General features: G+C 39.9%; 1 protein-coding gene across 3 annotated transcripts in view; it reads left to right on the forward strand.

The window, feature by feature from the left end:
* Nucleotides 1-18,609, forward strand: part of LOC120575367 (protein shisa-6) — an 85,153-nt gene extending 66,544 nt beyond the window's left edge. The window contains exons 6-9 of one of the 3 annotated variants that reach the window (XM_039826100.1): nucleotides 4,538-4,600; nucleotides 5,545-5,565; nucleotides 7,535-7,693; nucleotides 15,536-18,609. In XM_039826100.1, the coding sequence (XP_039682034.1) occupies nucleotides 4,538-4,600; nucleotides 5,545-5,565; nucleotides 7,535-7,693; nucleotides 15,536-16,164 (872 nt within the window). In that variant the 3' untranslated portion in view covers nucleotides 16,165-18,609. The remainder of the gene's footprint in view (nucleotides 1-4,537; nucleotides 4,601-5,544; nucleotides 5,566-7,534; nucleotides 7,694-15,535) is intronic. The other 2 variants (XM_039826102.1, XM_039826101.1) reach the window with 2 other exon arrangements.
* Nucleotides 18,610-26,178: the final 7,569 nt, after the last annotated feature.

The raw sequence follows: 26,178 nt of genomic DNA on the forward strand, positions 1-26,178 counted from the left end.
TGCCTCTCTACTGTCAATTATCCCAAAAAGGTGAAAGTCCAAAAATATATTCTTAAGAAGTGAAAAATAAATGGTTTTCCAACTTCGAACATGACTGGCCTGTACAGAGCCCTTACCTCAACCCCATCCAACACCTCTGAGATGAACTGGAACGCCGACTGAGAGCCAGACAATATCACCCACCATCAGTGTTGGACTTCACTCATTCTCTTGTGGCTGAATGGGAGCAAATGCCTGCAGCCAGGTTCAAACATCTGGTGAAAAAAAATGAAACTAATAGAATGGAGGCTGTTAAAGCAGCACATTATTGCCTATGGAACTACATGTTTAATAATCACATATGATCTTCCAGTGTCACATACTTTTCTACATATATTATAGTCAATTATGTTCCTATACCAGCTTTTCATGTCATGGATTTTTCATGTCTTCACTGTTTCAATTAAGTAAACAGTAAAGTTACATATTGTGTGCTCTAAACATCAGAATATCTGCATGTGTCAAGTCTTTGTAGAAAGTGCAAATGGAAAGAGAAACCATCAAATGCGCCTGTTGCAACGGACTGTAGGTTATTGCAACAGCAGTGTACTGAATTTCATTGACTTTTGGGGGAAGACGATGTTTAGTTGTTCAGGTTACTTGAGGACACGGACTCACTTTTCAGGCATCTTGCTGCTGTTTTCAGATAGATTTGGGGGTCATTGGGTCACTGGGAACCTTCTGAGCAACTCATTGCGTTTCAACTGTAGGGACCAGGGTTTAAAATTAGGTTTTTGGGGGGGGATTTATTTCTCTCCTTAAAAAGACCCTGATTGAAAGGTAGTACTTTCAGGAACCTTTGTGGTGGGGTTTGCAGGGATGACCGTCACTGATTGGTCAAACACACACAGCATGGTTGCCTTAACTCGCTGACCGCTTAATTAATGAAACAAGGAAGTACTCTCGTATCCATTTATGACCATTGTAGGACGATGGGAGAACATTTCTCTGTGTTTGAAAGCACAGTAAAAGTTAGGCTTTGCTGTCGGCCTCCCGACTCATTTTAAAAAAGACATAGAAAGAAAGAGATTTGCACAAGCTAGTGGGGACACTGAACTTCAGGCTGCAGAGTGTGTTCAACCTTGCTGACCACCAGCAGCCCTCATCCCGTCATGTCATAGTCAACGGACAAATTTTCCTAATCTTCACGGGTCTTTGGCCCGCCGTGGAAATACACAGCAATGGACTGAAAGAACCTTCTAGTTCCTTCGAAATAGTTCTGGGGACTTAAAAAGACCCTGAACCTGTGCCTAAACTATTGTTCTCCACTGACCAAACTGCACTAAAGCATCAAACACTCTAGCCTCAGAAATGACTGCATTTAGGGTCAATGTGTTTCTCTGACTGTTCTGTGTCGTGTGATTGCTCACTTCTCCAGGGCCGATTCATTCCCGGCTGCATCTATCGAGTGCTCTAATCAGACTTCTCCGTGAAATCCAACCTCTTCATAAACAAATTATATAATAGTTTTTACAATGTGTGCTCAGTTTTGCGGCAGAGTTGCTGCACAATAGTAGCAAAAGCTATAAATAAATTAATAAGTCAAATACCCCCTATAAAGCGGAACCGGAGATTACCTCAAAAAAAACCATCCCCTTTGGGTGATAAACTTTTGAACCATAGTTAAACACTCGTTGTACATTTTAATGTGTGAATTTTATGTGACATTTGGTTTTCTCTGCTGTGAGAAAAAAACTGTTTCTGCAATTACTCAGATAATAGGAGGTTGTTATTTATTTGGTGCAAAACTGCTTTCGTTTTAAGTTCATAGCAGGATAATTTAGCTGAGCTCTCTGTGGCCGCTATAATTGGTCCCTCGATCAAACCTGTGCGATTAGAAAAGCAGAGTACGAGCTGCAGGGAGAACAGACCAAAGACTTTCTTTATGATTATGGTACACAGCTTAATAAACATTTAACTGGAGTCTTTATATTCCTTCTTTTCCTGAACTGAATATCAATTTCAGTTGAGATAAGCAAGACATTCCAATACCACATTCAAACAAGAAAGATGAATCTTAACACTGGCTTAGATCTTAGCAAAAGCCAAATAACATTTGTCAGCAATGTCACATGCACCCGCTGGGAAAAGCATTATCATTGAAATACAGGCAATGATCTTTAATAAAAGCCGAACACCACCCCCCTGTCATCAGTTCCAAGCTTGCTAAAGAGCTCATATGTGTAGGTTTAAGCTATCAGAGGTGTTTTTATTGTCTTTAGCACTCTTATAGAATGATAGATGAACATAATTAAATGCAAATAGGGTACAACTATTACATATCCATGTTTTGTTTGTTCTGCTGTTCAGAAACACAAAGCATAATTGAATAAAGGCAATATTTCTGAAATTATTTAAACTCCCATAGCCGCTCAACGATGGTCTCAGATGATGTTGCTTTGTTCTTTAACCACTCAAACAACACATAACAATATTAGTGCAACATCAAATGATTCACTTACAGTGAAGATGGATCACCATGAGGTGCAGCTGCTTCCATGTTCCTGTATAAAGAGGTTGTAATCAATCATTTTGGCAAAGAGCATGGATTCCGTCAAATGGAAGAAACACTCACATTCCCATAAGCGAGCCGTAACAGTTACCACTTCCTTTGAGACACACTGAACCAATCAAAGCTCTCGTATCTGGGGGAAAAGTATATGACTAGACTGGATCACACTGATACTCTCTCGACCAGGAGGATAACATTTGTCAGACTGCCTGTCGTGCTGAACTCACGGAGAGACATTCTTTAACAACCTGATCTCACAGAAATACGTGAAATTACCACAACCTCTTAACACCACATTACGTGGCGGTGGCACAGAAACAATTTAGGTTTAGGCAACAAGACTAGTTAGTTAGGTTAGGTTTAGGAAAGGATTGGGGTTTGGGTGTGGGTACAATAAAGTAAAAAATAAGTAAGTTACATACAATGTACATTACGCAGGCAATATGATGTAAGTAGGGTTAGGGTTAAGTATGTTAGGTATTTATTTAGGTAAATTTATTTTAATTTTATGTATGTAACTTATGTATTTAAAAAATCAACGTTGAGGTTTGGTCAGTCACTTTTCGTTTTACACAAACAGCGATCAGCCATCTCCTGGGTGATCCACCCCAACATCCTCCCAACCAGGACTTTGTTGCTCTTTATACCTCACCTGACTTTGACACAGAGCTACTTTGAACCAGGCATATGTGTGACACCACAACAATAGATCCTTATTTACTTTCCATTGTCATTTTTAACACGTTAAGTGCCACCACCACAAGAACATATTTTCACCCACTTACACAGCATCTAGATCATCCACAAGGTGTGAGGATTATTAAGGCGAGACAATGTTATTTATATAGCGCACTACAGTATCTACACATGTTCAATTCCACGGGTTTGCATAATTCAATTCAATTTTATTTATAATATCAAATCATAACAAGAGTTATCTCAAGACACTTTACAGATAGAGTAGGTCTAGACCACACTATAATTTACAAAGACCCAACAATTCCAATGTATTGAATAAGTAGACTCTAGACTCTTATGGCGTTTTTCCAACTTTTACTGCTCCAGATTTCCCACCGTGGTCAGAAAGAACAGGGCAGACACTTTGTTTCTTTCACATATATATGACTCTAGAGTCACTACTTGCTGCGGAGCTAATCGCCGTCACTCTCTCACTTCTCCTCTAAATCACACAGCTCCTCTTCTTCCAACAGCTGACATTTCAAATGTCAATCTCTCAGCCATGTATTTCAAATTACCTGTTAGCAGGTACCAGGTACTTTTTTTCGTAATGGAAAACCAAAAAAGGCGAGTAGAGGCGAGGCGAGGTGAGGCGAGTAGGTACCATGTAATGGAAAAGCGCCATTAGTGGGGTTGCAAAAGAAATCTCAAAGACACATGGCTACATACCACAAAGGTCAAGGGGGAAATATGTGTTTTTTTGGGGGGTTTTTTCAATTTGATTGAACTGATGTTGAATCAAGGGTAAGGACTTGTGATGTCACGATACTGGAATTTCAAAACGTCTACACACTACCTTGAAAAATATTGATATACATTCATAATTTTCTATACCACGGGGATACTTTATGGGCTTGTATCCTTTACCTTTCCTTGCAAAGTATTTCAAAACAGCACTCCTGCTGTTTTTTTTGTCAACCAAAACCCAGTTGCTATGTGCGCACTGCAGCAGTGTGTGTGTGTGTGTGTGTGTGTGTGTGTGTGTGTGTGTGTGTGTGTGTGTGTGTGTGTGTGTGTGTGTGTGTGCGTGTGTGTGTGTGTTTCAACTCGCTGATGGAGAGATGAGGGGCTATGGAAAATGAGAATTGAAACCGTTTCAAATGTTCAGAATCCATATGTATCGAAAAATGATATTTATGACAACACTAGTAAGGACTAAGGGCAAAGTCTGATGACATGCCTGATTTTCTTCTTGTCACTGGAACCTACAATGTTGAAATTAAGTGTTAACTCTTCTTCTCACAATAGGAAACCACCACCATGACTACCAGCACAGCCACCTGGATCTCACTGCGCTAACACCTAAACTGGGTAAGAAAAGACCTTACTGTAACTGGATGATGTGACATTATTTCATGTTGTGTAAAACGTCACTGTGTGCACCTATAATGAAAATGTCCATTTGGAATGCATGCTAGAAATGTCACTCACAAAATCTCATCATGCTGTATCTTTTTAATGTGGTGATTGACCCAACTTGACTTTCCCAAATGATATGCATTATTATCCGTCTCTAAAGGAAAGTAAGCCAAACAATTCTTGTGATGGACTATTTTTCAATTTCACGGACAGAAGTATATCTTTCACAAGGAAATTAAAATCTGAGAAAGTGATAAAGAAGTCCTCTGAAGAAAATGAGAAGCATAAAGTGTTTGATAATCAAAGGATCATCTGTGCAGTTGCTGCAGTTATTGAAAACGCAATTACTGTTATTGCATCCTATCTATTTCTTTAAATGTGATTTTCTGTGAAAGGAGAGCAGCTTTTAGTGTGGAGTTACTGAATGATCCTGCATCTAAACGGCAATAAAATGAAACACTGTGTAATTAAAGAGGGAATCCGGCCTTTCAAGTTATTAAAAAAAATGTCCCTCTATGATATTCTATAAACTGCAGAGGCCGACATTCTGTGTCAGTGTCGATGAGTTATTATACAAACTTTTCCACCATTAATGAAGCGCTGTGGTCCCCATTCTGCAGGTGCTTTTCTGCCTCTTGAACAGGGCAGCCTTTTTTTTTTTTGCTCGGAGAATGGGTTGCAAAAGTACTTTCAGCACCAAATAAAACTCTTCAAACAGCGCTTTTTGAAGTCTATTTAGCTTCTGATGAGGCATGGGAGCTGTTATGCATAATTCTAATTATTTGTGTTGGCAACATTCTTACAATATTGGCTTTGACCAAGGGCAACCTCTGGGGAGGTTTGGTTGAAACATATTGTTTTACAATGTTATTGATGCTTTCTTTCTCACTTGTTAGCCCACAGACAAATGAGATACGGTAAGTAATACACATACACATGGTGTTTATGTGTATTTTTTTCTTCACCTTTTCTTTATCATGTAGAGATCAGAATTTGTATACCTGCACACTGGGGGTCATTTTTTTTAAATGCTTGTGTATTTTTTGCAGTCACAAAAATGTCACCCCGCTGCATTACAGTCCATGACCTTTTAATCGGATCTCAAAATCTCTTCTTCACACATTATCTTTACTCTTTCACTTCACCTAACCGTCTCTTTCACTTCACCTAACCGGCTCGATCTTCCCTAAAAAGCCTGCACACAACTCAGTGAATGTCTCCCCTCTACACCATATGTTCCTTGGTATTGTCCGTCCCTGTCCTCCTTGCTGCAGTAGTCACTCAGTCCTATTTTTAAATCCCGCACCAGAGTCCCTGCCCGTATCCCCCACCCCCACGCGCTGCGCCTCCTGACCCATGACTTGGCGTCCCAAATACTGAAGCCACAGGAGCTCCATGCAGTGCAAGGAGCCTGCATGCTGCCGCACATATCGCTGATACCCAAAACAGAACTGTTGAGGGCATTCCACAATGAATCAAGCGTCACTTGAGCTGCTTAGTAAACAGATTTGCAGCTTGCTCAGAATGTGTGATGGCAAAGAAGCACAGATTGGTACACTTTATTGATGCTACAACTCATCAACATTCAGTAAACAATAACTTTTTAATGCTCAAAGGGAAAGTCATCAGACACCCTTCAAAAATCAAGGAGTTTAGTTTGCCTTACTAGTGGAAACACTATAGTTTCTAAAATGCTGTTGATAACCACTTCTTAATTGTTAGGTTGTTCCAACCTACTTCATCAGTTCATCATACAAGCATGTTACCTCTTTTTTTAAACAGTTTTTCTACATTTTAGTAAAAGGTCCATAGAGTAGTGTACCCCCACCAAAAAACTATCAGTAGCCCCGTTTCCTTTTTACATATTTTCATGCACATTTTAAAGTATTTCATTAGAAAAGCTGAATGGAAATGGTATAATTTATATTATAATAGCTATTATAATAACTATTATAATAGTTTTTGCCTTTGTGGAAAAAGAGTCGATGCTCTAAATGGGATATGGAAACACCATTGCTGCATAGGTTCTGACATAGCGAAGTGAGTGATTAGACTGTTGCCGCTGTTGATGTCCTTCCAGATATTCCTGTAACGTGTCTTCTTCTCCGGACAGCGTAGATGGGTTAGATGGTGAGGGCCACTCGTTTTGTTTCCAGTTGCTAACCTCTACTTCTACTCTGTTTACTGTTGGATTAAAGCCATCCATAGACTATAGCGCCAACTTCTGATAAAACTACACTGTTGCCTATTTTATTCACTCCAAACTAGTTTATGGAAACACACCTAATTTGCATTTCTTTTTTGCCACATTTCAAAAGTTCGCTTACAATTTCCTTGACAATAGAACGGATAGACTAGTGTAAGGCTGGGATACCAGTGCTGTTGATGGCATGACTCCATTTCGCAAATGACTCCATTTCATAAATGTACAAACCATAGTAAAAGGGCCGTGTTTGAAGTAAAATAACAGAAAAAAAACAAGATTTCTTTCAAGTATTTAAATTAGTCATAGCACATAATATACACAAAGTGCAAGAAAATTCTAGTGCTCAAATAAAGTGACACATTTCTTCTGAATGCACCTGATAATATAACGTAATTAATAACCCAACAAGCTATTACTGATTCTGGAGGAAATAGCTCCAGCAAAATCAAACTGTTGTACATCTCAAATGCAACCAGACCTTTTCACGCGTTCTTTCGCAAAAGCTAAAGACCTCCGAACACAAGTCTTCAATCCACACTTCCTACCAGATCACACCTTGCCCTCTCTATCTACATGCCTCCCTTTTGTCTTCTCCAGTAAAGACTCCCAGTGTATAACCCGTCTTTCTGACTGACTGTTCTCTGACTGCACCGCACCGCTTCCTCCCCTGTCCCCTGTAGAGAGACCCCAGCGGATGAACAACATCCTGACCTCAGCCACGGAGCCCTACGACGTGTCCCTGTCCAGATCCTTCCAGAACCTCAGCCATCTGCCGCCCTCCTACGAGGTGGCCCTCAAGTCTGACTTAAGTAAATACTCCTCCTCTCTCCACAGATTAAGTAGGTGGTCCTTCATTCGTCCTTCATCCCCGTGTTTATTACCTGATGCACTAAAGCAAAGACAGGGAATGACATCGCCCTTATGCCCTGTGCATTAAAGGGTTGCCACATTCACTGCGTCTGGCCTGATGAAACATCTAAAATGTCCATTACAGAGACATGCATCATGATAAGTATCTCCAGATGTTTGGTGGCTCATTATGCAGATAATCCGCTCACTTTTTCACCTTTTAGGGAAATAAAATGCATGGCATCGCTCTGCAGCCTCCATAACCATTCCCATCGACTCTATCTATCGGCCCATCCACTGACATCTAATTGGTGTGTAATTTGGCTCCATCTGCAGCTCATGTCATGTTGCTAATGTCTCTTGATGACATATTAAGTTTTTTTTTTTTTTTAGCTGTTTAGCTGAATGGCATCTATACGGCAACAAGATGGCGCTTTAATGTTCCAGCAATGCTACAGTTCATTTATCTTCAGCTGGATGATGACGTGGATGCAACCTAATGACCAGTGCATGCCCAATATTCTTACATTTGTTGCATGTTTCCTATGTCGATCTAGATTTTCTTTTACTTATTATCTTTTCATTAAACCAGGGAGTGTCTTGAGATATATTTTCTCTTCTATAAAACAAACCTAACCAATTATAGCACAACAAATTTCCCATTTCTTTTTCACAACGGGAACACAGTAAGATAGGACATAAGGTATGAAAGAAGGCTTGACTGTTGTCATTCTTCATGAAACATGTTTTGAATGTGGCCTTTGAATGCCTGATTGGAAGGAAGTTTCCAATATAAGTTTATCTTGTGAATGATTCCAAACCCAGGGTGGTATTTAATAAAAAACTGTTTTCAGAACAGACTCCAGGGATATTAAAGATTATTAATGTCTAACTTTTGGTCTGATAGCTGTTTGAGCATTCTGCGGAAGTAGATGGTACATTCACCAATAATGGCCTTAAGGTTAAGTTCCTCATTAAAAAGTGAGTGGAGCGTAGCGACCACACAGTAACTATCAAACTAAAAAATTAGGTATCCATTTTTTGACAGGTCTACGGAATGGGATTTAGTTGGTTGTAAATTAGTTTTTGGGGGTATTCAAGGTTAGATTTAATTGCTAACTGAAGTTTGTAAAAGGCAGCTTGGAGATGGGTAACAAATGCAGTGGGCCTGATGTTCTGTTGTATCCTGGTTTGCAATATAGTGGAGTGAAAATGTGTTATACAGATAGCGTAACTCATTTCTTTAATCCGTATGTTCTGTTTAGATAATACCAAGGTGCATAAAAAGCAGAATTCTGGATGCATTTATCTTTTTTCTGTTTCAAACTGATGCAGAGCTCTAGAGGATTTAGCAAACGTGGTTCAAACTGAACCTTTGAAAAGCACCAGGAACAAAAATATTGTATAAAGTCTACCATTTTGAGTTGACTACTTACACTGATCAGATCCTCCACTTGAGACCATCTATTTTTCATGCGTCAGTTTTTTTGGATGAACCGCTTTCAGATGAGCTAAACATTTTGAATTAGAGCGATGAGGTCATCGAAGGGGGATGATGCGGTTGCAGCTGGTCTCATCTGAGCGTGAAAACTCCTTTTAACTCATGGAACAGCACATTTTCTTTTCACAGCTTTTACCTTCAGACTTATTTTAATACACTCAAGTAAACAGACATGGAATATGTGCTTCTACTCTAAGTGTGTCATCACGTTTCCTTTTTGGCAGTCCATTGATGCAAGCACAACTGTGAAAACACACTGTATGCTAGCTAGTGTATTATGTTGTGAGTTATCACATTTAACCAATTTGTTGTCAGTAAATCTTTTCTTACAAACATTTCCTTTAGATTCAGTGAGCTATTCTGTGTTCACAGTGATTTGTCTGTGAAAACACTGCAGAGCATTACTTACGTGTCTTACTTTTTCTTTAAGGCATTATTTGCAGGAATGAATTCAATGCATAGCGGATATTCAAATTGCGTATGCAGTTGTACTAGACACACTTGAATGTTTTTTTTCTTCATGAAGCCGGCTGCCAGAGAGGCAAAGCGCAGCACAGGAACGTTCTGGAATTGGTTGCACCTTGAAAGGTCAGCGGCAACAATAATTTGAACTTTGAGCGCAGTGATCGGCGGCAATTCCGAGCGCTGCAGGACGCCAAGGGTAGCGGCAAGTTGGGTGGCACTGCTCCCCCATAGGTAAACAATGAAACGACCAGAACAGAGCGGTTATACCACGGATCATGTGTAGGCGGCTTAAGGCTTTTGATTATTAGATTGTGAAACGAAGATTTATACTCCTGTAGAAGCCATAAGTCCATATGATATTAATCTTGTTTAATTTGCGATATCATGGAGAAGTACTACACTACCCACAATCCTAAACGTCACAGCGTCTCTGTTTTGTAAAGCTTGCTGTTACCAAGGAAATGTTTACCGCACCTGCGAACCCATGAACGGCTATAGCGAGCTGCTACCATTGAAGTCTACGATTGTTTCTGTACACAGTTGTACCTTTGCCGTTTTCAAAATGAATCAAATGTTTTATGGACACGATTCATCTTGTAGCTGGTTGGCTTGGTTCCAGGCTTAAAACTCTTATATATACAGCGCTGCGGAGGAGGGTCTGACTAGTCCACATAGCATTCCGGGATGGGAGAAAAATGTGCTCTGGTTTATTGGCATTTCTCTAAACCAATCACAATCGACTTGGGCGGCGCTAAACGCCGGACAGAGCCCCAGTTCCTCTGTAAAAAAGCCTCGGGAAGGAACTTGTTTTTATTGAACATGTGTACGTTCAAAGGTTGTTTGAAGGCGCTCACACACTATCGGGTGATAATCGGCCGTTGGACAGTCTGGCGAGGTCAGTGACTGTAGTCTGTTCAGTGTGTTCTCAGTGTCATCCGTCTGAGGGGCTGTTGGCCTTTATTTTGGCCGACCTGACATGTTCAGTCGGAGGCAGGGCAGTCAGGACTGACCCGGAAATGGTGAGCGGAATGAGCGTGACTAGTCTCTCAAAATCTGACGAAAATCTGACGAAAATCTTTTAAACTGACCTTTGTTGATCTGAAATGAAGACAGAATCAGCAACTGCATGGCCTATTTCTCGCTTAAAATGTTTGCAGAAACATGTTTCAGTGAACTTTTTTAGTACAATATGAGATCGTATTCTGAACAAGCCGTCATGACAGTCTAGCTTTGAATTTCCGGAGAAAACAAACCCATGTGACGTGTTTGTCCAATCAGCTTCCGGTTTTCATTTTTGGGGTAAAAATACAGATTATGGAGACGTATTACGTCTCATCTCTTTGGTGTGTTCTGTGGCACTTTTTGGACCAACTCCGGGAGACTGTAGTCCGACTGGCTTTTCTGCCGATGGTTGGCCGTCTGGTTGGTGTGTAACAGAAAGTGCTGCTCTCTTTGAGACCAAGCAAGCAGCTCGTCAAGCAACCTTGAATCTTAAGAGACATTACACACGGAGAGAAAGCCATTTAAATGTGTCGTTGGTTGTGTGATATGAAAACATGCTTCCGAACAATCTCGTTTTAAGCACATTCAACATTTGTCTTTTATACGTTTGCCTTCTCTCTCTCTCTCTCTCTCTCTCTCTCTCTCTCTCTCTCTCTCTCTCTCTCTCTCTCCCCCTTATCAACTGTGGGCTTTGCTCTTATCTCGCCGGAGCCTTGTACACACACAGAAAATCACAGAGATGAATCACGTCGAACTACAAACAGGCTTTTCAAATTTGAGACAGGAACCCTGTGGAATTTGTCAAACGAGCAAACAAAGTCGTCCCTTGAAGAAAAGCCCTTCCACTCTGAAAAAATTTATTTGTGGGTTCAAGCATGAGTGAGGTCTTTGGAAACAAGCTTAAAAATAATATAATTAGTTGCAATTTTAATTAAACCATCTGGAGAGATGATGATGACTAAATTAAATTAGTACAGTTTATTTGCTATTTTAAATGGTGTGTGCAGTGTGTGTGTGTGTGTGCAGTGTGTGTGTGTGTGTGTGTGTGTGTGTGTGTGTGTGTGTGTGTGTGTGTGTGTGTGTGTGTGTGTGTGTGTGTGTGTGTGTGTGTGACTCTTCCATCTCGCCCGTCCTTCAGTGATGTCAACAAGGCAGAGATTGAGGACGCTGCTCTAAAGTAACCCAATCAGCTCTTTCAAGGAGGGCTGCAGAAAAGAGGAGGAACAAAATCTTGTTTGGCTCTGTTTATCACCTTAATCACCCTAAAATGGATTAAAACACATTTTAACAAAACCAAAAAAAAGCCGCCTTTAATTATCCCAAAAAGAGAAAAAGAAATGAAATTGCTGCATTTCCCTCCTTTGATTTTACCGTTCCTGCTCCAAACCTCTCTAAAGATCACTTTATAATTGATGTTGCACCAGTTTCACGAGTGTTGATGCATTATACGATTACAGTCTTCGTGATCAATAGCTGAAACGTAAATATACTGCTTATATTGGATCTAATCTAGCAGAGTGGGAGCTGGGCTTTAATTAGCCGTTGTTAGCTATTCCATGTGTTTGCAGCTCCGCCCCACGTTTGGCACCCTTTTAGCCTCTCGCAATTATGTTAATTGTAAAGTGCTGCATGTTATCTACAGTGCAGAGATGAGAAGACGCAATGGGCATCGACCCACTTAAATCATTTCACTGACTTAAAGTGTAAACAGTGTAACATGTACAATCAATCTTAAATTAAGTGGCGGAAAAGGCAGCTTTAAAGGAAGAGGACGTGCATTTGTAGTTGTCCATTTTGAGGTAGCCAATAAACCTTCTACTGAAATTAATATTACAGTGAATTCTCAAATAGTTTTGTGTACTGTTTATCTACCTCAAAAGGTAGAGAGAGGTTGGATTCCTCCGGATTTAAGTTTATTTTATTATATTCTCCCTGTTTTCATTTGCTGTTAATTACTGCAAAATCAACACTGCCTCCATGTTTACTTGTTGTCATAGTATATTCAGAATATTTCTACAGAGCTAATTCTATCAGTACAAAGATACATCATGTCCTACTCACCCCTTTTTGGCTCCTTTTTTAACAGAAATACCTTTTCATTCACTAATTATTACAGTTGCTTCTGCTTTTCAATCGCTGTTAAGTTGCTATTAATCAAAATCAGATGGGAATTAGAATCAGCTTTAATGTGTGTACGTGTACACACACAAGGAATTGGACTCAGGTTTTATGTTGGCTTCAATGTACCTGCACAGAATACGGCTAAAACAAGAGCAGCAAGCTGAACAAAGGTAAACTTACACATTTGATATATAAATATGTATGCACATACATGTAAATGTAAACAACAACAGCCCTATGAATATTGTGTAAACAGTAAGACAGTAGTGCAATGGTGAGTGCCGGAATAGATATAGAATGATAAATAAGAAGGTAGGAGGATATGACAGTTTACAGTGTATGTTTCACGGATATTTACATTATGTAAATGTACAAAAATATAGAATTTACTTGAAAAGGTGGATGCTTGGTAAGTGTTATTGCACAGGCATTGATCCTGACACTACGGACTGGTTTTAAGTGTTCACCATAAAGACTGTGGAATTTTTTTTTTTTTTTATTGTGTCTTAATGGTCATTAACACTTTTCAGCACAGAACCCATGTGAACAAAAAGCAGCATGCCTCTCATTTTCTTTTATAAATATTCTTTTCGCCCTGCAACTTTACCCAACTTTTATTGATGCTAACTTAAATTCTTTGGGGAAAATATCACAATCGAAGCAAATACCTAGTGAATGAAAACAGTATTTGAGTTTAAAAAAAGACAGTCAAAGTGTCAATCAGTATGACATGACCCACCTGGCCGTTGTTTTTTACTTGGTCTTTATTGCTTGGTGTCAGCCACGCCCCTGGCTTTTATCGGAGACTCACCTTTTATTTGAGAATTCATGCTTTTTTCTTGTCATAGCAGGACATAATACATTCCTGCCACATTAACAAGTGAGTGTATAATCGCTACAGATCTCTCACAGTGACTGGAGTGTGACCTATTAATGGAGCTATGGGCCACCGCTTTTCGATTGTCTGTATACGTGTAGCCTCTGGTTGAGTTTGGTTGACATTTTCTGCCATAATGTCACATCTAAACCAAGCCTTCAGGGAAAAATGCTGGAGCACATCGCCACAGGCCGAAGTTGAGCCTCCTTCATTAGGAATGCACAGAGCAGTGGACATGAAACCCCTCATGGAGGGACAATAAGGTGACCTTCTGTATCCAGGCATGACATCTCTCCCAGACAGCCGAGCATCCAGACAAACAATTCCCATCATCCCTCTCCTCCACGACTCTGTGCTACGGTCCTAAAACGGCCATTCGACCTCTCTGTTCTGCGATAATTACCTACTGCAGAGGTAACGACCCCTCAGCCGCTACAGTTAATCAGAGAGCTTCTGTGGTTGCGTCCCCCTGTGTGCCATCACTGCCAAAAACAGGTAGATAGAAGTCTGCTGAGAGCTGATTGCAGCCTAATGCAGCCATAAATGACTTTACCATTAGGACTCCTCAGTGGAGAGACCGACCTGCTTTCTGGTAGTGGAATTGAACAACTGGCTGCCTGCTCAGGCACGACCAGCCTATGATCTGTTGAGTATTGTGGTATGCTGATGAGCCCTCTCCACACTGAAGGACAACTACACTAATGAGTCCGCTGTTCGGTTTTTCATTAAGAAAAAGGACAGAACTATTCAAAACAGTTACAGTTACCAGTTACCATTATCACCTCTGGTATAGAAACACTTGCAGCTTGACTTCTGGATACATGAAGGTTCCAGAGACTTTGATGACTTATACAGAATCATTTACTGAACTTGATTGAGGAGAAATGAAGGCAAACCGTACAGTTTAACCACGATGTGTTATCGCGTAGTGCCGTCCACCACTCTGAGGTCCCTCTGTCTCCTCCAGATGCATATATCTCTCGCTCAGCTGTCAAGTTTGTTATGCCAAGATATTGATGGCGCCAAAACAAAAGATGCTCACCTAAAACCTAGTTGAGTCTATCTCTTTCTGGGAAGTATGCTAAAGTGTGTCAGGTCCTTTAGCCTGTTTCCATCGACCTCCAAAAGAAAAGAAAAAAATCAACATTCCCTTATCATACACCAGCTTAGACTCTCTAAATCTGTAGAGACACAAACATATATTCATTCATGAACAGATTTGGTGTATGACAAATATAATGGAGACTAATGTGTCAATGCTTTTCAACCACTCGTGGCCCTTATAGTCCTAGGGCCGCGTTTCACAAAAGTGATTTGTGAGCACCCCTTGCATGCAGATTTCAAATAGTGGCAGCATCACAAATTATGGGTGCTTGCAAATTGCAGATAACTTGGCAAATCATACAGGGCTCTTGCATGCTCATGCATGGGTTGCAATAATTATTATTATTTGCTTAATGAAATGTGTCAAAATAAACAAGAGGAAATTATCTTATACTGCAAATTGCATGTTGTAAATGTGGTTCGGTTCAAATATGTTGTGGTCTTGCTGCCCCACTGTGAGAAAAAAAATCCCTAAGTGTGTACTATACTAATTTATATATTCTGTAAGTATAGTTTTGTTTTGAATGCACTGAGGCTGTGAGTGTTCTTGGATGGCATTCTAGGAAATGTGGGAATCACTAACTACAGTAGAGTAAAATGCACTAAAATACATTTGTTACAGCTAATTATTACAAAACATCATTACAAAATAACAAATTTTATATGCTAAATACAAAAGTACAGGTATCCAAGGGTGTCTTTTTCCAAAGCAAAGGCCAGTAGTCTTGATACTGTTATTTCTCTTTGTGTTCTGCTTCTCAGGTGAGGACGTAGATGACTACTATGCGAGAAAGCATCATCATCCTGACTTCGGCGGCCGGGGCCCGACCCACATGGTGAAGCTGAACGCAGATCCCCAGCAGCACCACCAGCACCAGCAGCACCAGCAGCACCAGCAGCGGCAGCGTCCCCGCCGAGTCCAGAGGGCCATGTCCCAGGACCACGTCCTGTCTCCTCCCCGGACACCACGTCGCGGGGACTACGGCTTGTCTTCGTACGGCGTCATGGCGGCGGCCGCGTACAGCAGCAGCCGACACCTCTCAGAGGAGCAGCTGCTGTCGGCAGAGCGCCTCCACTCCCAGGATCCCTTGCTGTCCCCGGCGATGAGGCGTGACAAGTTCCGGGAGAAGGCGATGGCTCGGGCGATGTCGCACGCCGATATGCTAATGCCCATCACGCCCGTCATGGACCGCCACAAGATGACCAAGATGCACTCTCAACCCACTGCCTCTAACGACTCCTACAACACGCTGACGGTCAACAACCAAGCGAGCACATCTAAGAGGCAGGCGTTTGCCTCCCGACGAACACACACGGTGGACCACCTACAGTACATTCCGGGCCATCACCACACATACCGCACTGCCAGTAAGAACGAGGTAACTGTTTAGCCGCAGAGCGGTCAGCTGAAGGATTCCTGAGACACGCCACGGACGTCGACAGAAATCTCGAAAATCAGCAAGTCTCCTCAGCAGAGGTGTTCTGTCTTCTTATTAAAACAACCTCCTCCATTAAAAAAAAACTCTTCCTGCTTTTTAGCACAAGCCTCCTGTGTCATCCAGAATCAACCCCGGCAAAGACATCTCTCTCTCTCAGAGCATCATAAGGGCTTTGCGCGTTGACACAAAGAAGGATCCTTCATGTCAGATGGATGTTTGACAGCCTGAAGAAAATATTTTTTAAACTGGACATGGGACTGGAAAGGGAATTGTATTAACTTTCTAAATATATAAATATACTGATATTTACTATTTGTATTTTCAGTCCTTGTTATAGCTTTAGAGATTCTCATTGACTGATGGAAGCACTTCAAGTGGTGCCTCTTAAAATTGTCCCACTTCAACAAAGTGGATTTGTGGGTTAAAAAGCACAATTAATGAATTCCCTTTTTTTGGTTTGGTTTATTTTACTCTTCTTCTTTGGTAAACGGCCAGGACATATTAGCTTATTAGTGAAAACAGAGGCTATTTCTGTTGCATACGATGATTGTAAATAGGCTATATTAGCAGCATTAAAACAAGAAAAGCTGGCCCTTTGGCATTATTGTTTGGTTTGGTTTTCTCCCACCTGGAATCTATATTCCCAATTAATAATTTTAATTTTAGATAAGGCAAAGATCCCAAATGAATATTATTTCCACAGATGTCTGCAAAATATGTGGATGTAATATGTACATGGGGAGTATTTATTTCTTTTGTAGGTGTGCTTGTAGGATAGAATGATTGTGTATGAAACAACCTTTTACCACGGTCGACAAGCAGCTTCAGTCTGCAGACGTGAATCCACAGGTGACAACAGAGCCTGATGGTTGTTTGAATTGGCTTCATTTTTGTTCACACATCATTTCCTTTGCTTTGTCATCCATGAGGCTGACCCTCCCCCGCCCACTCTGCTGGGTTTGTGATTGGCCAGCTGCTTCCATCTCTACATATCAGGTACTCGTTGTGGCGGAGCTGAGGAGCTCATAGGTTGAGTCATAGTTTTGACTGAAACAATCAGTACCGAAGAGGACGTCATAGTCGCTAGTCAATCAAGCATTAATTAAAACTGTGACCTGTTTGTCCAGATGTTTTCATTAAAGCAATGCCTTATTGTATGGAATCCCATGTGCTCTTAATTGAATGATCATGCTTTTGTCACACGTCTCATTGTCTTAGCTTTCTTGTGCAATGTTATTGATTATAGTTTACCAGCAGAACCAGCAGTAAACACTTGGACAGTAATAGATGATGCAGTATGTTACCTCAAAAAGACTAAATTCAATTAAAGGAGTCTCAAACCTAAATCAGTACATACTGGAAGGTTTTTCTAAAATTTGTTACACTAATCCCATTAACTGAATTAGTTGGGCTTTTGTTGTCAGCTGTTCAGTTAGATGAACTGGAGAATAGAGGTCTTCATGTGTTCACTTAGCCTGGGAGCCAGACTTCCATCCTATTTAGACAGATTTCCAGCTGGCCTGGCCCTGGGCAGACCAATCACAAACGTGTATCTCATATGGGGCGGGTTTAAGAAGATGACAGAGGAAAGTGACCATCCTTACAGTGAATGCACCAGGCTCACGAAGCTCAGATCAAACTGTCAAACTAGGGAGTGCTGATCAAATATGACATAGTACATTTTAGTGTACTGTTTAGCTCTCATTTGAGAAAGTTTGTAACCCAGCTGCCATTTTTGTCCTGCTTAAAAATGGACCACGCACTACCCTAGCTTGATGTTAATCAGTGCTACATCAATACATTTTGATGCTTGGATTGGATGTAGGTCTATTCAATTGAGTCCAGAGGCATTTTAGTCAGTTGAATGCCCCTTGGAAATCGAAAAATGAACTGAGAGGTTCCAGACTAATTCGTATTTGCAAATCAGTCTGGCAATGCCAGGCTAAGGTTCACTTGGTTCCTACAGATCAAGGCACAAACCAGGACCAGAGTTGGAGTGTGTCCTGGAGTTATATTCTGTATAATCAGCTGGATCTCGTCGGGCCTGTTTGTCACAATGCCTAACACCGGAATGCATCCAAATGGTCACTCTCAGCTCTGCTCCAACGGTGGCTTATAATCATTGCAGGAGAAAAACATATTTTTTAAGGCAGATGGATAGTGTGAATTATAAAGTGCAGGAAAAATGACACACAGGCCTATCACTGCTCTTTCTTAACCGCAACTGTGAGTGAATTGGTGAAACATTGTGCAAATGTTTTGAAAGTTACAAGTTAATCTCAAGTCTTGGCTATAGGTTCTGATTTAAGTCCCAAATCAAGACGATATCCCAAAGTCCCAAATTATGGAAATAAAGTCCCATGTGCAGACAATTATATCCCAAGTTAAGACAATGAAGACCCATTTTATATATATATATATATATATATATATATATATATATATATATATATATATAGTGTTCTGGTTTGGGTAGATTTTACATAGACACATTTCCAATTGTGTCCAAAACTGACCCATGAAGATGTCTACTGATGACTCCTCTACTGAGGCTTTGACAATATGTATGTTTATTGTCAAACAGCTGGAGTGTCTGCAGTATAAAAATCTTTGTATATGCTGCATGGAATTATGATATTTGTGGGTATCTCTTACACGTAACAATCAGATTACAAATTGACCTTATTGTACAAGTAAAACATCAGGAACATTGTTGTTTCTATGTTCAGATATTTGAGATGTACGCTTGAATATGATGCTATTTGTGATATATATCTTTTTTCAATGGTAGGAAAGCAATGTCTCATTGTAAATCCATGATTATGTTGAAAAACAAATTTTTTTCTGAAGTTGACTGTCTTGTTTTTTTAATGATCGATTACCTTGTAGGGATGTGGAAATATGGCCAAATTAATTCAACAAATTAATTTATTTAACTTATTTCAAAATGTATGTGCTGTATTAAAGGATGTCAATTAGAGACTGTTTTTGCAAAATTGTCTTTGTACATATGATATGATTTTCTTTTTTCCTTTTCTTGGAGAGTGCTTGCAGGTAATGAAGAAAATTTGATAGCTATGGGTGGGGGGTTGTTAATTGTTCAGTAGACTGCTTCAGACAGATATATGTAACCTTCCCCTATGCTCAACTAATCTTCACAAACTTCTTTTCACTTAATTAATAATGATGTCATCCCAAGAGCCTTTTATCTATGTGCAATATTTCCTATTCATGCACCATAACTCTATAGCCACTTTTAAAATGTTGTGAGGTTCATTTCCTGCCATGAATGCATTGTTGTCCATTTCATTTAGGGCTGTTCAGCTCAGGCTGTTGCTGAGTTTTTTTTTTATTATCATACAGCTAAATGTGGTATGAATGAAACAGGTGTCTGTAATTGCACAAATAACATGAGACTAATTTAAAGGCTTCATAACAACAAAATATGACTGTTCTTGTGCATTTTCTGTTTGTTTACAAACTATTAAAGCACATCATGTGTGTTGTATACATCGATTTAATCATTTTCATATCTATGAAATGAGTGGTTGTTTTAAGCTATTGACACACAAATTTGAATGCGATGACTTAAATGTTTTAATGATAGTGATCATTGTGACTGTGAAACTCATTATGGGGTATGTGTTAAGCTAACAGCAGGTGATATTCGTAGCTAAGCTAAGGAGGCAGTTTTTACGGGTTTGAATATAGATTTGTTACCATTCCTGTGGCTCAGCCAACACACCTTTTCACAATCATTTACACTTGTGTGTTTGCCTAAAAAGTCAGTCTAAATAACTAGCTTGCTAAAGCCCCTTTCACACATGCAATGCCACCTTTAACTTCAGCTCTATGTGAGAGCGCAAATGTCCAAATCAGTTAGACTGGACAGTAAACAGACTTTAAACTGCCAGCTCCCTCATACAAAGTCAGTGTAATGTCCGATTGAGCCCATGTGTGAATAGAGCAGCTCATTGTCAGTTAAACACAAAGATGGCAAAAGAAAATGTCTAACTGGAGAGGCGATGAGATTACTTAAACTTCTGTCGCTAAGGGACGATGCCAGAATCGTCAGACAAATTCAAGGAAGAGACTCTGTTGTTTATGACGAAATTACAAACTGGCAACATTACATTACATGTTATTTAGCTGACGCTTTGGAAGCGACTTACAACTGCTATATATGTCAGAGGTCACACACCTCTGGAGCAACAAGGAAAGAAAAGGTAAAATCAGATTAAACTAGATTAAGAGCTATCAGAAACTGATGTTAACAGCATAATTAATAGTAACATTAGACTAACATTGTTCTTAAAACATAGAAAAGTTAATGACCCAGAAGAGGTCCTGTAGGTTTTTTTTTTTTTTTTTTTAAACAAGCTGACTAAAGACCTAGTTTCATGAGGTAAGACCTCATTTTCTCAGCTGGCATGTACTCATTATCTTTGTTCCATTTAATACTGATGTGTTAAAATTGCAATGTGCTGAAGGAAGATAGAAATGTTGCTTACTCCCAACATATCTTTCTGAATTTGAAAGATGAAACTGGGTAGAAGTACTCAAGCACTTGCACAATGATATTCTACTATTTACCCTACTTAACTTGAATGAGGTTTTCTTACCTCTGAAACAGAACCCTAAAGTTCCAGTTGCACTTCTCCTACTTGTTCATGGTACTGAACCTTTAAAATGAATTTATGAGGGTTTTAACTCCTTTGGCTTGTGGAGAGGAGACTTGAGTTTCCTGTATTCTAAGTCTTTTTTAACTCTGTTGCTTTGCCTCTTCCATCCCACATTCCCTTTTGCCTTCCACTGAAGAAGGCACAGATGTTTGCAGTTATTTTTCAGTTGTTCCACCCATCTGCCTTTTAAAGGCACTTTACTGTAACGATGCACCACAGTCAATTATTCACAATCATGCCCAGTAACACAGAACAAAAAGAAAGCAACAGATGGAATAGCATAGTTTTTAGCGTTTGTCTCAGGTTTAAGCATCCGTAAACATGTAATCAAATGGGGCACTTGAGAAGTGGTGTTTTCAGTTCTCACAATATCAAAAGACTGACAAAGCAATCCCAGACTGTGATTGAACAACCATTTACTTAATGGCAGTCTTTCTAAGGTTTTATCTCTAGTCTAGTTTATCTTCTAGTAGGTTAAATATGTGGTCAAAAGGCAACTTCTATTTTCATTTGGTATGTTGTTGTTCCCCCCACACACACACACACACACACACACACACACCTCCATCTGTGATTATGTCCAAAAATGCAAGTCGATACTTGTGATTTTGTGGAGAAAGCTTTCCCAAGTTTCCTTGGAGAGAACGGCTTCTAACAGTTTTTAGACCGACTGTGTGTGTGTGTGTGTGTGTGTGTGTGTTGTGTGTGTGTGTGTGTGTGTGTGTGTGTGTGTGTGTGTGTGTGTGTGTGTGTTTCTGTCTGTCCACAGTTAATTTTGCATACTACTGGACCCATCAGCCTAAAGGCCACATTTTGGCCTTTCTCGTGGATCAGAAACTGACTCATTTTGAACCAGAGCATCTGCAGATTAATTCCCCGATATATTATGATCCACTAAAGGTAGGCACAATACGAAATTATTAAATCCCAGTTTTTGTTACCCCCTCCCCTTCTTTGGGTGGGAAGAGGGAAAAACACCTGATGGAGATTTGCACTCACTTTTATAGGATATTTTTTATTTTAAATACAATAAATTTTCTTGATGCTTGATACATTTTCTTGATTTCTTGATGACCTTAATTAGTGGGAAATAACAAAAAATATTTATTTTTTTCTACCACCACATGCATTTGTTTTCTAGAAATACAAAAATACTTTTTAAACTGCACAAAAACTGCATCAAAAACATGTTCCAACCTGCCTTTGCCACACAAACTCAAACGTGTGTTGTACATCTGGTCACTGACACCATCAACAAAAAGCATTGAGACTCGTATTACGTTTCTGACACATGTATTAATACCTACTGTTCCCATCACTTCCTGGGCCGTCTGAAACCTTTTTGAAATTCATAGAGGAGTGAGCGGGCAATGCATTTCTCACAATACCAGAACACAAAACCTTAAGGTTACAACACAAAACGGGTAGATAGCTAATGGAAATGGTTACCCACTTCCTTCAATACCCTACTATTAGCATTTAGATGGAAAAAGCAACAAGGTTATTTGGACAACTGTCCCAAATGGAGGAGCAATGGTCAAAAATTTGACCATTAAACAATTTAATTATGTTCTCTTGGTGTCCTTATCAGGTAAATTAATTCAGTTCGCTGAATCATCAGAAACGCCCATTGACATCTATTCACCATCCAAAAAGGTGATGTTGTTTATACTGTAACATGTATTCAGATTATTATGAGTTGGTCTATGCCTATAGGAAAACTACTGTCTATTCAAACCAAATGCCACTGCCAACAATGTAAAATATCCACATTAGCCCATAAATCTCAGTCATTGTGTATCACTGAACTCTTGCTCTGATGGGATGACCTTTCCATTTTGTATGGAAGAAAACAAATGCCCGCTTCCAGGATGAAGTCTGAACTTACTGCCTTTATTTCACTTTATTTTATTATTTTTTAAATTGTTTTGCCGAGTTGACTGGCAAGAGTGAGGGTTGTCAAAAGGCTGCAGTTGACCTTATATATCACCACCGACCTGATCCAATCAGCACAATGAGGGACAAGCTCTGCTCCGAGTGATTGATGTGCCTAACAAAGGATAGCAGGACAGAAGCAAGCCGGGGGGAACAGAACTGTACACAATACGACACAAACAAATGTCTGACCAACAGGGGTTGTTGAGATCATTTAAAGCTGCGCTAACCAATAATGTTATGTTAAGAAAGGCTCAAATTACTATGTTGATAATGTGAAAGGAGTCAATTGTAACTAGAACTGCAAGCAGTAATGAGGGGGTCCAAGCCTCCCCGGCGCGAGTTACCCCCACGACCCGCGAAGTCCACAAGTGTGTAACCTAAAGCGTGACGACGTCTAGGCAAACGTCAGGAAACATCGCAATTCGTCCAACATCAGGAAGTATGGATGCGCTGCATGGTCTCAAGTATAAACCCTAAACCTAACTTCCCATTTAATGAACACAGAGAAATATCACCCAACTATGCAGTTCCCCTCAGGAGATTTATGTGTCTTTCAGCTCATTATTTTGGTATCACAACCAACACATTTGCAGTTATGGTTCACTCTTACCGCTCTCATAGTAGGCTATTCGGTAAAAGAAACCCACTGTACACTACCTGCTCAGCAGAAAAACAACAGACAGACAGTTAGAGATTAGCTGGTAAACATAGTGGAGCATTTAGCAGCTAAAGAGACAGATAATTCCCTCAGGAGTTGGTAGAGACCAAAAACAGAGCACTCTAATGGTACTCTGTCTGCTAGCAGTCCTGTCTCCTAAAAATGTTCCCATATAACTAAACCGCTTCCTCAAATACGTTCCATGGGAAACGGATTGCGTTTGTTTTTGACATATCAAAAAAACGCTTCTAATCTAAGTCGAAAGGAGGTTGGGGTGGACGGATGGGTCAATTTACGAAAGGTACTTAATTTATGTCCCGTACAACATACTTTATTTTACTTGTGTCACATAAATAATGTACATACTTTACTATTGTTACGTAACAAACATACTAATTTTAACTCAAACCATGACCTTTTCGTAAACTTTACCAAGTAGTTTTTATTCAATGAACGTTAAGCACGTGAAAACTGCAACCATTTGACTACGTGCACTTGCGGCTGGTACCGAGGTATTGAGAAAATAGATTTCCCTCAAAACGTAATTGAGAATGCAGTTTAGTTGAACATATTTTTTAGGAGACAGAATTGCTGCTATCCAGCAAGATAAGAGGTTAGCCATTTACGACGAGACGATAGTTCAATGTTGTGTTTACAACTTGTTCTTCTCCCCTATATGGCCAACAAACACCTAATGCAACTTTATGCAAATAAAATACATTGATTATACAGCCGAATATCAATATCCTTATTTATAATCTATCATTATTGGTTACTTTATGGTTAACACACCATTGAAATACACACATTTACATAGAAAAAAATGACTCTGTATGTACATTCTCCCATTTTTTTGCAACATTTTTACTACAAACTCATAATATGTTTAATTTAAAATAATTTTCATCCCATATTCTCATACTTTCATGCAATATTCCCAAACTTTTATTCTCTATACCAGATTTCTGTCAACATAGCTTAATTTTTAAGGGATTCTTTAATTCAATATTATCAAACTTTCATGCAGTTTTCTCAAACTTAAATCCATCTTCTCATGTTTTTATTTAATTCCCATTCATTATTTCCTAAACCCCTGCAAGTTGAATCTACAACAATGCATCATATTAAACATACCTCATATATTGTATGTAAAACCTAAACGACAACCCCTGCAGTATTTATATGATTCACCTGTGTCTCTGCTGACTCTGCAGGTGCTCGTTAGGTTAACCTGGAACACCTGAGTGTTCCCAGATTACACTCACACATGCACACTAAAGCGTGATTTGTGGTTGTGCGCAGGCTCCACGCAAAGCTTTCACCATAGCCTATGTAAGTGCCTGAAGTTTTTACTTGTGCGTTGGTGTGTGCGTCGATCTCTTTAAGAGAATAGCAGGGCCGGCATGTGTGTGTGCGAAGGGTGTGTGTGGTAGTGCGAGTGAGAGAGTGACGGTGATTAGCTTCAGAGCTAGTACCGACTCTAGAGGCATAGTGAGAGAAACAAAGTGTCTCCCCTGTGCTTTCTGACCACGGTGGGAAATCTGCAGCAGGGAAAGTTAACCCTCTCCTTGATTTCATGTTGTTTATGGAGAAGGAGAACCAGGAAATGAGTCGGGGGAAATGCAACGCTATCAAGCCACGGCCGAGCAAAATTTAGTTACATTTTTCAAGAGGTCAGGCTACGGCATAGGGTTCGGTATAGGTCCATGTCTCCACATACCTACGTACGTAGCCACGGCGTAGATTTTGGGCAGAAGCATAATTACTATGGTGTGTCACCTAGAGCCGGGTAATAACATTACCTATGGTTTTCAGATAAATGCAGTGGACTGAACATAGCATAACATTTCCACATAAAAAGGGAAATTGTCAAATAGTAAATGTACTTTCCACTGCTGACCAACCACCTGGATAGAAATAGAAACCATTATCTGAGCTGAAATAATACCAACAGCGTCCAACCTGAGCAGAAATTGAACAATTCATGGTATTTATGGTCCACAGCTCGAGCTCCTCACCTCTGGGGAGAACTGAATGGATGCAGGCATCATGTAAATGCAGAGAGTTAATAGACTGGGGTGCTTAAGGAGTCTGAGTGTGTAAACATCACTGCATTCACCGGTGACCATACATACCACCATGGGAGTGTGATGATGAATTTAGCTAACAGGCCGAGGCAGTTCTCATTGAACCAATCACCCTCATATATATATATATATATATATATATATATATATATATATATATATATATATATATATATAAAAAAAAAAAAATTCTCACACACACACACACACACACACACACACACACACACACACACAAACACATATATAGGCTGCTGGTATCGACCCTTCCAACTTACTGCTTCACCACTGCTTAAATGAGAGCAGTCAATAGCAGAGCTGTCTCTGAGATGGCCCTGGGTGTCTGCAGTGGAATGGATAGTTGTTGAATGGGTGGAAGGAAAGATTTTTATTTTTAAAGAGGAATATTGTGTAACTACAGCCTAAAGAGGAAAATCCACAATCATTGATTGCTGTTTCTATTCTGCAAACACTGACAATCTTAATGACTGACTGGCTTTTTTTGGGAAGAGATTTGTTTTAGTTTTTTTTTTTTATGAGCGCCTCAAGCTTTTAGGAGTTTTATTAGTGTTCTGAAGGAAAATTTAAAACAGTGACCTCC

This window comes from Perca fluviatilis, chromosome 15 (genome assembly GCF_010015445.1).
Source record: "Perca fluviatilis chromosome 15, GENO_Pfluv_1.0, whole genome shotgun sequence".
Taxonomy (NCBI): domain Eukaryota; kingdom Metazoa; phylum Chordata; class Actinopteri; order Perciformes; family Percidae; genus Perca; species Perca fluviatilis.